The 12596-nt window shown below is 35.9% G+C and overlaps 1 protein-coding gene across 3 annotated transcripts in view; it reads left to right on the top strand.

The window, feature by feature from the left end:
• col13a1 (collagen, type XIII, alpha 1) overlaps positions 1-12596 on the top strand; it is a 92967-nt gene that overhangs the window by 65500 nt on the left and 14871 nt on the right. For all 3 annotated transcript variants that reach the window (XM_016537221.1, XM_016537219.1, XM_016537220.1), the window contains exons 14-21: positions 2103-2144; positions 2809-2874; positions 5964-6047; positions 6438-6479; positions 6711-6728; positions 7221-7247; positions 8651-8695; positions 10895-10921. In XM_016537221.1, the coding sequence (XP_016392707.1) occupies positions 2103-2144; positions 2809-2874; positions 5964-6047; positions 6438-6479; positions 6711-6728; positions 7221-7247; positions 8651-8695; positions 10895-10921 (351 nt within the window). The remainder of the gene's footprint in view (positions 1-2102; positions 2145-2808; positions 2875-5963; positions 6048-6437; positions 6480-6710; positions 6729-7220; positions 7248-8650; positions 8696-10894; positions 10922-12596) is intronic.

Below are 12596 nucleotides of genomic sequence, written 5' to 3'. Positions count from 1 at the left end.
TGTGTGTGTGTGTATGTGTGTGTGTTTATGTATCCGTATCCATGTCCGTGTATTTGTATGTTGGGCCATTTTAAGCAGGGGCTCCCAATGAAAACGTTGGCAGCTTTGCGCTCCAGTCAGGCTCTAATGTTGAAGGTTTGTGGGCTGTTCGCTGTCCCTCATCCATAATACCGTGATATGTGTGTTACAGTCCTGCTGCAAAGAGAGACATAGCTGAAAACTGTGCTCTAGTTTATCCACGTGCACTGTTGGAGGTGCAGAGAGGTGCCTGTTATTATAACTGATTGAAAACACTGTGGGAATTTATAATGACACATCTTAACACGCAGCTGTTCTGCTGCTTTTTCTTTGGACGTCTCAGGGAACTTTTATGGTTGTGGTATATCATTTTAAGGTACACTATGCAACTGTAACTTTATACATCATCAAAAATGCATCCAGTTTTTAAAGACATAAATAACATGTGTTTTTCATATTTTCATTGGCCTCCTTATGCATAGAGTACCTTAACATAATGTAACTTTCTGGTAAAATTGGTGAAAAACCTTCTGCAGGGAGATAAGCTTTAAAAGCACTTGCCTTCATGATTTGCTTGTATTTTCCTCTTACACTAAAATTCAGCGAGCCAGTATCTTGTATTTGAATTATTGAATGTAATATATACACTACTGTTCAAGAGTTTGGGGTCAGTAAGATTTTTTTTCAAGGATGTATTAAATTGATCAAAAGTGACACTAAAGACATTTATTATGTTATAAAGATTTGTATTTTAAATATATTCTGTTCTTTTGAACTTTATATTCTTCAAAGAATCCTGAAAATAAATGCAAAAAACTCAACTGTTGTCAACATTATTAATAATAAGAAATGTTTCTTGAGCAGCAAATCAGCATCTTAGACTGATTTCTGAAGGATCATGTGACACTAAAGACTGGAGTAATGATGCTGAAAATTCAGTTTTGCATCACAGGAATAAATTACATTTTACAATATATTGCAGTAGACAACAGCTATTTTATTGTAATAATATTTCACAATATTACTGTAAGAGACAACAAAAGTAAAACATTCTAACCAACCCCAAACCTTTGAATGGTAGTGTATTTTTTCATGCATGGTCCAAAAATCTGAAACCCCATTAACTCTTTCCCCGCCAGCATTTTTGAAAAAAGTTGCCAGCCACCACCAGCGATTTTTATGATTTTCACAAAAATTTGATGGCCTCCAGTATATTTTGCTGTATGAATATTTGAATATGCAATACACCAAAATAAAGATCAGAGCCTCTACTTTTAAACAAAAAAATAATAATCAGTTTTATAAAACATTAAAACATTCTTTTTTTATCAACACTTGAATATAGGTAGGTTTCATAAAAAAATGCATTATTTTGAGCAAAAAGGTGAGAAAATCACATTTTTATCAAAAACTACATCTGGATAATATTCAGTACGATTATCAAAGCATAAATCCAGTAAATCGCTTCCATCAATACCTCCAAAGCTTGCACAGACATATACCACTTCCTGGATCAACATTTTACTCCGTAACATTATGCAGTTTTCATTTATATGCTGTCTATTGCTGATGATCGCATTGTTTTTCATATGCATCTGTTTACATAAGAGATCGCTCGTTTCTCCGTCCTGTTCACGTGTGTTTTTGTTCGGGAGGTTTTGTACTCGTTCAGAAGATGCGTAATAACAGTGAAAACACGAAAAGCTGTAAAAACTCGTCTTTGGCGGGGAAGCGTTTTCTTGTAAAGACGAGATAACTCGTCAATGGCGGGGAAAGAGTTAAAAATTTGGTATTTTTTTTCCATTTAAACCTGGAAATAAACAAAATGTATTAGGGTTTTGAAAAATTTAAACCAACATTTGATTGAATTAGAATTAAAATGAGAAAGAATGCAAAACTGAAGCATTTTCAGTAGTCTTTAGTCCCTTTTAATGCATTTTTATGTGCAGTCCATTGCATAGAGGTACGAAATACAGGCACCTCCCAAGAAGGAAAGTTGTATTTAAGGTAACATCAATTATTAGTGGTGTACATGGGTCAATAACTCTTCAATCTGTACTTTACAATGCTGCTGATCTCAACAGAAACGCCGTATTGTCAACGCCTGTGCTGGAGGACAGGCCAAAGTAAGTCTGTTGCGAAACTCTCTTTGTGGCAAGACTGAATCCAGCCTGATCTACACAGCATTGCTGCAGAGTCACAGATGCCGTCACAGTGGAAATGGAGATAGAAACATTATCACTGATAATGATAATGTTTCATATGTAAATGTTTTAATAGGCCTGTCAGTTGATTATCAGAATAAATTCAATGGCATTGCATAGACTTTACAAAAAGGGGATTAGGAAGTCAATACAGTTTATATTTTATCTATGTATTATTGAACATAAATCTTTTACCAATTTTACATATTAATTTACTATTCATTCAATAATTAATCAAAGTAAAGGAGTGCATTACATTTCCAGCCCTATTAATAAGAAACAGTGTAATCATATTTGTGAAAATGTTTTAAACCTACAGAACTCCATTCTGATGGACCCGTGACTCTGTTCAATGATGCTGAATCCTTTTTGGTTCTCTCTTTCCCTTCTTCTACTTCATCTCTCTCTTTCTCTATGCCCTTGCCTTGCTCTTTCCTCACTGTTCACTCTCTTTTTCACTTGTTTTTCTGTTTTTTCCCTTCCCCTCCTCTCCTCTTTCTGGCCCGTTTGGCCCTTTGGCCTCCTGGTGAACTTGTTGGCCTGGTGGTTTTGTGCACCGTTGCCCACCTGTGCTTTGTGACCTCAGCAGATGTTGCCCATCACCGTCCGCAACATGCCCTCAATAAGCCCTCTAATCCTAAAGCGCCTCAAGGTACATCTCTCTCTGCCACCCTCGCACTACTTCCCTACGGATGCCAACCTTCGTCCACCCACTGCCAGCATTCACTGAGGCCATTAACAGCTACTGAGCTCTAGACAAACATCATAGCCAGTAGTTTCATTGTCATGATATGACATTGTCCACTTGAAATACACTTATTTTATAAAATAATGTCCAATTCACAAAATTTATAGGCATATAAACTCTACCCCACAGGAAGAACTTCTGTCAGGCCTTTTCTGGCTTTTCAGACATTGTCCATCTGGTTTAACTGCGCGTTAGCGCAATAAAAGTCACTAATACATAATGGATTGTCCTTATACTGTATGTCTAATCCTATTATAATGTTGGGCAAATTTGGGGATTGTTCAAGTATTTTTAAGCTGTCATCTGATTCATACCAGAAATCGACTACGTTTAGAGACTATTTTGTAAATAAAGCACTTAAAATACAACTACTAGAAAATTTTGGATGTGAGAAATATTTTAAAGACCCCATGAAATCATAGTTTTTAGGTCATGTCTGTTAACTTTGAGGCTAAATTAACAAGTAACATTTACAAACCAGTACAATTTGTTAATATTAGATAATGCATGAACAATAAACTTCCATTTTTACTGCATTCTATAATATAGGTTAATATTAATTTATAAGCTTGCTGTTGTTTATTGTCAATTCATGCTTGTTCATATTATATTAACAGACACACGTTATCTTAGTGCATCCTGGTTACAGTGTAATTACACAAGTCAGTACTGAGTAATATTAATTAACTGCATATACTTACTGTAGATTTAGGGTTTGGTTTAGTGATTCTTGTAATTATGCATAATTTACTGTTATTACTTATAACGCATTTGATCTGTAACTAGGACACATTAAAAGTGTTCCCTGATGTTAGTTTATACAACATGCTAAAAAGGTATTCATATATGTATATTTTACCAATATTAATAAATACAGTAAAGTATTTTTAATGTAATTTTAGATGTTGCATTCATATAGAACCTTGTTGTAAAGTGATACCGTTTAACTTTTAGCAAATATACAGGGTCCAAAAATCTTGATGACATAATCTTGCACTCATCGTCATGTCCTTTTTGTTTTCTCTTTTTTGTAGTCCAGTCAGCTGCTCTCTAAAATGAAAACTAAACTACATTCGTTAAGCCGTTTCATGGGGTGTTTATAAGCTCACAATGTACATTTATATCCTTTGTCAATCTACAGTTACTCATCAAATCCCTTAAGAACAGTGAACAAGACTCCTGCCATATTAACAAAACAAAACAGAAGTTTCAAAATCTGATTCTATAATCCACACAACGACAGTCGAAAGATAACAAAAGAATGAGAGAGCTTATTTGGCAGCAAAGTTGAGTCTTTCTAAAGGGAGATGTCAGCCCTCCACTTCAGCCTCTTTATTAAAAGGCTCTCTGCCTTTACTGCCCGCTCCACAAAGTGGTTGACCACGGTTGGCACCCGTCCTCCATCTTATTTCTACAGGTGTGTAGTCTGTGTGCACCGATTTAGAGTACCATGTTTGGAGACAATGGTATAGACTGTCGAAGACCACACTGTTAGGGAAAGAACTTATAGCAGCTGATTGGCTGGGTCTTCATGTTGGGTCGGGTCTGTGCATTGGATGGAGATCAGGGAATATCTCCATTTAATGGATCTACATCTGGCCTCATAAATCAAATCTAGACAAGTCCTGTCAAGAAAGAAATGGATAAAATATGGATCTGAATCTGATGGATGTGTTCCGGATTTCTCTGAGCTTCAGACTGCTACTGAACAGAGACGGCATTAAAGAAAGGCTTTTCTTTGTCACGGTATCTGCGCTATTTGTGGTTAATCAGTCTTGTACACGGTTGCCAGCATGTAGGAGGTCTTAATTTTCTGTCTATACTAGCAGACTTGAAATGAATGCTGTTAATGGAAGGAAAATTATTCTAACTTAGACCGAGTGCAAACTAAGCCTCTTTAATGTTGAAAACAGACTTTTTAAAAAATAATTACACAGCAGAAATCTTAAATAATCAGTTCTCCTTATGGTCTCTTCTCAGGAATAGTAGGATATTGTTTAGTCCAGTCTTATTTCCTATTTTCACATCCCTCTTGCTTTGTAAATACCGGACACTTTCCTGTAGATGATTTTGTTTAGTCTTCTTCTGTGCTGAAGGTCTCCTCTTGCTGAGAAGTACCCAAAACAGGCCATGAGTGGATCATGTAGAGCGGTGGTTTTCAACTGGTGGATCAAAAAAGTGGGTCAGCAGGATAAGCATAAAGTAAATAATAAAATGCAACTGTCTAGAATAGCGAAATAAATAGACGTATTAACCATTAAAAGGGAGAAAAATCTTCTTGTATATTTTGTTGTTCATGTCAAAGGCTGGACGTGTAATCAAACTCGCCCTCAAAAAAACATGACCTAGACTACATGGAATTTGAGTTCACTTACAATTAGGATAAACATGGTTTGTGCCGACCACAGTGTGCTTTGTTGTTGTTGGCTCCCAAGAGAACGAAACGATCGAAATTCAGTTTTGTACAACAAAAAATTTTGGGTCGCCATTTGATTTCCAATTTTAAATTGGGCCTTGAAATAAACCCAGTTGAGAGCCACTGATGCAGACCTTACTGAAGAAGATCTGTGAGGCCACAAGCAATATTATTGGGCTTGCAAAGTTGAAGCCTTAAAAGCATTAAGTGTAAATGTGTAATTTTTCCAAACTTTTTCCCAAATTTATTAAAAAAATGGTTTCACTATCTGTTTTCCCAAACATGGTACTTTATAAACTAGATTAACCACATCAATCATCTCATCCTGACTTTCAGCTCAACCTTCAGGCCTGGGTTCCTCTCAGCTTCAAATCCACTGTTTCATCAGTATGAATATTTTTTTTGTATTTTTCTAAATATAAATGTATAAAGGATTTTGAGTATAATAATCATAATCATATCTAATTATTGTAAATTACTGGATTTGAATCAGAGTGGACCCTGCCTCTGATGTTATGAATTGTACCTTATATCCAAATGACTTCTTTATCTCAGATGCTAACTTCCTGTCTCTCAGCAGGGCGAGCCCGGAGCGCAAGGACCACCGGGACCTCCTGGCCCCCCAGGGACTCCTGGCCTAACTGGTGCTAGTGGGCCCCCGGTAAGTCACTGAAAATCATCTGCATCAGGAAATGTTTTCTACAAAACTCATGCTCGTTGTTAATCAAATATGTTACATGGTTTTCTGGAATAAATAATTCTGATTGTTCATTTATGGGATTATGCAGTCAAATGTTTTTGGTATAATAACTATTATACTGTATATTTGTATAAGTCATTGTCCCAGGCCATCGTCTCAGGCCATAATATTGTGGCCTCTTTTTTTCTCACATAATAAAATGTATGTATGTATTTATTTACCCTTTTGTGTCATCTGTGATTATGGCTGCACATTCCTGCATTTCTGTTTTTAACATTTGCACTTTTGCATTTGTTGTTGTTGGTTTTTTGTGTGTGTTTTAACTATCTACCTTCTCATTTTTGGGTATAGGGTAAACCCGGAGAACCTGGAAAACCTGGAAAAGACCCAAGAGTGAGTGTTTGAATGTGTTTTCTTCTTTACCTTTCTAATACGGGGGCTCGACATTAAGTAAAATAAACTCGGAAGTCATTAATGCTCCATATGACAATGTAAACTCTAAGCTGAAAGTATGTTTGACACAGATTCTTGATATTATTTGACATGAAATCAGAAGTCTGTAATGCTCCATATGACAGAATAAGATTCAAACTGAAAGCGTGTTTCCATTTTTTTCATTTGTAGATGCTACCAGGGCTGAAGGTAAGCTTGAAAAGCACACAGCTGTCCAGCTGCTCTGCAATGATAGTATTTTCCACAGGCGAGTCATAAACAGGCTCACATGAAGTTCACACACAGTTCAACAGCCTACAGGGTGGGTCTGCTCTGCCGTTGCCAGTACAGAAGGGGTGGATACGCCATAATTGATTATCCATGATTGCTGTTGGATAAGTATGTATTTCCCCGATGCGTTAATTGCCACTGAGTTTAGACTGGGGAATTTTAATTGTACTCCATTTAGAAGCACTAGTCCCTTATAGAAGCACATTTCAGCTCTCTATGAAGATGGCCTGCCAGTCTATATAACAGCTGTAACTAGAGGCTTTCTCCTTTGGACACGAAGTTCCCAATAAAGGAATACCGATCTGCTTATTACCCGTTTTACAACTGGATAGCTCTGAGTATATGAAACAAATAAAAAGGCTTCTTGATAAAAGCCAAAGAGGTCTTTGATTGTTTTTGCTTTTTTTATAGGGTGAGCCCGGTGTACCTGCACAAAAGGTGAGTGTGTCTATCATAGTACGTGAGCTAGACTTGTGCCGGTATTCGGTAATGCGATATATCACGGTAATGAATATGCACGATATTGTTATCTTGGGCACTTCTAAATACCGTGAATAATTATATATTACAAATTATTCCGATTTTTGAATGCATTTTAAGAATACTTTTCCCATAAACTGGTCAAAATGCACAACACTGCTGTATGCTGTGTGAAAGACGTGTGAGCACTCTGACTTGCAGACGAGAAGCACATGGCGGAACATGTGAGAGACGCTCTGGATGAAAGCGCACTTTCACTCTCTGACAGCAGATGGCGCTAAACTGCAGAAATAATAATAATAATAATAAAATTTATTGTATTATATTTGAATATTATTATATTCAAATAATAATATTTATTGTTTGAAAGTGTTTTGATTCTTTATTGTTCGGTCATACTTTACATTAGGGCTTCATTAGTTAACATTAGTTAATTCATTAGTTAACATAAACTGCCAATTAAAAATTCTTCTGAACATTCATTAATCTTAGGTATTCCAATATTTAATAACAGGATGTTAAAATCGAGAGTTGCAGCTGTGTTATTTAATGAGCTAACATGAACTAAGACTTGTATTTTTTAAACAAAGATTAATAACTTCTGTAGCAAATGTAGCTATTGCTCATTGTGAATGTTAATGCATTAACTAAGGTTAACTAATGAGGTCTTATTGTAAAGTGATACCTATTGGTCTTTATAGTTCTTTTGCACTTTAATCTGTGTAAAACTTTTAACTTTATACATTGTTCTGTATTGCTTTATTGTATTTAAATGTTCAATTATTTTTGTTATAAGAAAAACGTTATTAAACCTGTTATACTGTATTATGACAGCACTTTAAAAAAAAAACTAAATTTCAATATCATGATAATACCGCATACCGTGATAAAAGCATTAGCAATTAATCGCAACATGAAAATTTGATACCGGCATATCCCTAACGTGAGCAGACGTTTGTGTTATCCGAAAGGCCATTCGGCAAATCCCACATTTTAGGACTAGAAATTTGGCACTGCTGTTGATTGCTTAAACAAAACTGTTAGAAACGGATCCTTCTTCTCAGAGGAACCTTCAGGAATTAAGCTGAACTGTGAAGGAGTGATGTATCAATTAATCATTCAACAGAGTGATTGAAAACCACTAAGCTGAAGGGCAGAGCCCTGAATGTGAGGCTCATCAATCGCCATGCTAGATGAAGAGTTTCAAAGTGGAAAAAGAAACTTGGCACATCACTTTAAAGTCATGCTAGAGCACAGATAAAATATTAGTGGATTAGAGAGAACACAATTGATTGGGTCAAACTCCATTTTTCTTTCTGCATGGCCATTTTTCTCTAACCGATTTTGTCCTCATCTCTCAGGGTGATCGTGGTGAAGCTGGTCCAAGTGGACCTGAAGGCCCCAAGGTAGGAATCTGTAACCTTTGACTGGTTTAAGCAGCTTAAATAATTAACCTGCTCCACAGGTCAGCCATCACTTCTGTGTCAACTCATTACATAATCCCAACACAGAGGGTAACTTCAGATTGACAGCCCCCTTTGAGTCAGATTCAGAGATTACTAGCTTTCTACAGTGTGTTATTGTGTCAGTCAAAGTCTTGAAGTTTATGAAGGATGTAGGAAACACAGATGTATTACATACTCGCTTCCGTCTTTAATCAGGCCTTCAACAGAAGAGGGTGTTATCTAAAACAGTCTGTAGGTGACATCAGATACCCAAATCATATAGTTTTGATTAAGCCAGTGGGGCGGCACCTTTGTTGTTTGGGTTACAAGACTAAATACCATTGGAGCACTGGTGGAATTGCTCAAAGTACCGGGGGCTGCTGATAACAGCATCTGTTTGGGGTTTTACTGTCTTCCCCTTGAGCAATGTGCTTAACTCTAAAGTCATTGAGTGCATTACCCCTGAGGTAATGCAAGATTGAATTAAGATAGTACATGGGGCTTAGTGTAATGCTATGAAAAGCATAAAATACGCTACAGTAAGTTTTTTAATGCCTTTGAAAGAAGTCTCTTATCTTCACCAAGGCTGTATCTATTTGATCAAAAATACGGTAAAAACACTTATAGTGTGAAATACTGTTACAATTTAAAATAACTGTTTTTATTTGTATATATTTTAAAATGCAATCCTTAAATTGAAACTGTATTCCTGTGTTGGCAAAGCAAATCATTACTCCAGTCTTTAGTGTCACATGATCCTTCAGAAATCATTCTAATATGCTGATTGCTTTATTATTTATCAATATTTCTGTGGAAACAATGATACCTTTTTTCTTTTTCTTTTCTTTGATGAATAAAAAGTTCAAAAAAAGATTTGTTTAAAAAATAAATAACATTATAAATGCCTTTACTATCACTTTTGATTGATTTAATGCACACTTTCTGAATAAAAATATTTCTTATATATATATAAAAAAAACTAACTGACCCCAAACTTGAACTGAACTGTTAGTCTTCTTTTTTATTTTTGCTTCCTGCACATAACAATCTTTCCACCTCATTCCACTCTTGTTTCCAGAATAGCACAGAACAGAACAGTGGGTCAAATAGCTTAGCCTATGTACAGTTACAAGTGTGTTGATTGACACTTTGTGAGGGATACATGTTGGCACAAAAACCACATGTAATCTTTTCCATGTGGAATTGAATTTGCTTTGCTTTGATACAACCTATATTGTTCGCAATCTTGGATTTGTGTTACGCTTTTACACATGTGAACTCTGGAACAACCTGCATATCCATTCCCTTCCAAATCTACCTTTGTGAACTTGAGCTTTCTTCCATCAGCCACGTAGTTCAGGTCCAACACACGCACCCAGTCAATAGCTAAAGCTAGATTGATAGTAAGCATGTCATACAGTGAGCTTATGGAAAATTCCTTTATATGAGAGACTGAAGTAGCATTGTGTTTGTTACGTTTACATTCAATCTCATATTAGTGCAGGTGAAATCTTTTGTGCTAAAGCAGAGAAGCAGTTATTTTGCACAACTGCACCGCCTTCTGGATATTGACAGGTGCTGCGCTCATGAATGCTCACAAAACTGGAGATTTATGGAGGGAGACTAAAATGTGTTCTCCCCTGTGAACTGAGGTTGTCTCCTGTCTGGCCTACTATTTCTACTCTGAAAAGAGACATCTTTACACTCATCTGTGAGAGAGGCAAAGGGCCAAGTCAATGGATTTGCAATTAAAAGGTTAAAATCAGAGGAGACACGTTATTCGGCACATTACCAACACAATTAATCAACGGCTGACTTTGCCTTCCTCCCATGAGACTTTATTTCTGAAAAATTACTGTCTGTCGTCTTCATGGATGTTTAGCTATTTACTCAGCGCTGCCAAGCCATACGGCATTGAATATGACAGAACAGAAATGTTTGCTTTAACAATTTCTCCACTAAACGGGAGACTGAATGGGTTGTTTAGATAAATGATGTTGTGAACTGAAACTCTGCTGACTTTAATGTTACCCTGTTGCTGTGATAGATGTAAATTAGTTGTTTTAGACCAAGGAAAAGCATTACCTTTTGATTTATAAGAAGCTTTCATTTTGCATTTCATAGCATATTGATCACTTTGTTTGTTGTGTTTCTCTTTAGGGAATTAAAGGAGATGAAGGAATGAAGGTAAGGAACACATGTGGTTCTTGTTTTTACTGTTTTTTAAATAATGGTTGGAAGTTTAAAAGCGATGTGAGTTATTTTGTTGATGTTAAAATGCTTTCAACTGTAAGTAACCTGTTTGTAGGTTGACTGCCCCGTCTTTATGGTGCTATGAAAACATTGATGTGTTTGTTTGATCTTGACCAGCTCAACATAGCAACATTGACTCAACCAATAGGATGAGTTTGGGGGCGGGGCTATCTGTTTGATCGGCCAATGGCCAGTTGCGTGTGGTGACGCATAAATTGCACACTTCACCTTTACATTTATTGTTATTCTGTGTATGGAAATCTCCGATTTGCATTCAGTTTTGATTATCATGTCATCTTTTGGATTTATTCAAATCAGGCATAGATCTGTGTTTTGTTAGATTCCAACCTGTATCTTGAAGGAGCAGTGTTCTATAGAGAGTAAATCTAAACATCTGAAGATTTATGTTTGTATGACTGTATCACATGTATGAGGCATTGCTCCTAGTAAAGACATGCATCTGCTGGAGTGCTTACACTGTTTCTCACTGGGGAGACGTTTGCCCTGTAAACAGGAGTGGGACGCACGTAAAGTTTACACCTGCTGATGCACAAATAGTCCCTATAGGATACCGCTATTCTGACTGTCTAGCTGCTTAATGCCGAGTGTTGTCCTGTAAAGCCAACAATGATAGATGAGCAGAGCCTGAATAAACTCATCTTTGTGGACTGGCCAGGGAAAACACAGGGTGTGATGTCTTAAAAGGGTCATATCAGGAGGAAGCCAATTTTCCTTGATAATTTACAATAAAAAATAAGTCCAATGTATTATGAAAATATACTGTAACTTACAGAACTCAAAATGTCCTTCTTAGTCCCAAAAGGGCATTTACAGAAACTAAACTGAAGTTAAGCAACCTAAAGGCACAAACAAACAAACAAACAATAAATAAATATTATTAATGACTGTTTTTGGTGCTAGCATTTCATTAAATGACTAACTAACTGGTCATATGTAAACGGGCATCAAGGGGAAAAAATATGACTCCATGAAATCAAAATAATCTTTTTTTTTTTTTTTTTTTCAATGTCTGTTATCTTTGAGGTCATCAATATTGTCAACATCTGTATCTTCTCTCAAAAAAATAAAAATAAATAAAAAATAGCATATACATTTACATAAAAAACCTCATATGCACTATTTCCTAAATGAAAGTTAGAAATGTTATCTTGACAACTAAAAGAAATAAGTTGAAGTACTAAAATTACTAAAGCTAAAACTGAAATAAAACTATATTTAAAGCTAAATAGAAAAATTACAAAAGCACGTAGTGTTTACTAAAAAATAAACTTGAATGTAGTGTTAACTAAAAAATAAACTTCAATTACTAAAGTTAACTAAAAAAAAATGGATTCATAATAAAATACTGTAATACTGTAGTAGTGTATAAATCGCATATACTATATATGCTATATACATACTATAACCAACTGCCTTTGACTAGCAAATAACATATCATGCTGTGGCTGTGATGTACTGTAGCTAAGGACTTTTTTATATACTGTATGTCCTGCCCAAACCTGTTTCAGTTGAAACTACAACAACACAGGAAAGAAAACTGTGCTTGCCAAACAATTTCATGGGGTGTTTAATAAACCCTGTGTTCAGA

Source organism: Sinocyclocheilus rhinocerous, unplaced genomic scaffold (genome assembly GCF_001515625.1).
Source record: "Sinocyclocheilus rhinocerous isolate Xijiao unplaced genomic scaffold, SAMN03320098_v1.1 scaffold756, whole genome shotgun sequence".
In the NCBI taxonomy this organism is placed as follows: domain Eukaryota; kingdom Metazoa; phylum Chordata; class Actinopteri; order Cypriniformes; family Cyprinidae; genus Sinocyclocheilus; species Sinocyclocheilus rhinocerous.
This window is presented reverse-complemented; position numbering and strand designations above follow the sequence as displayed.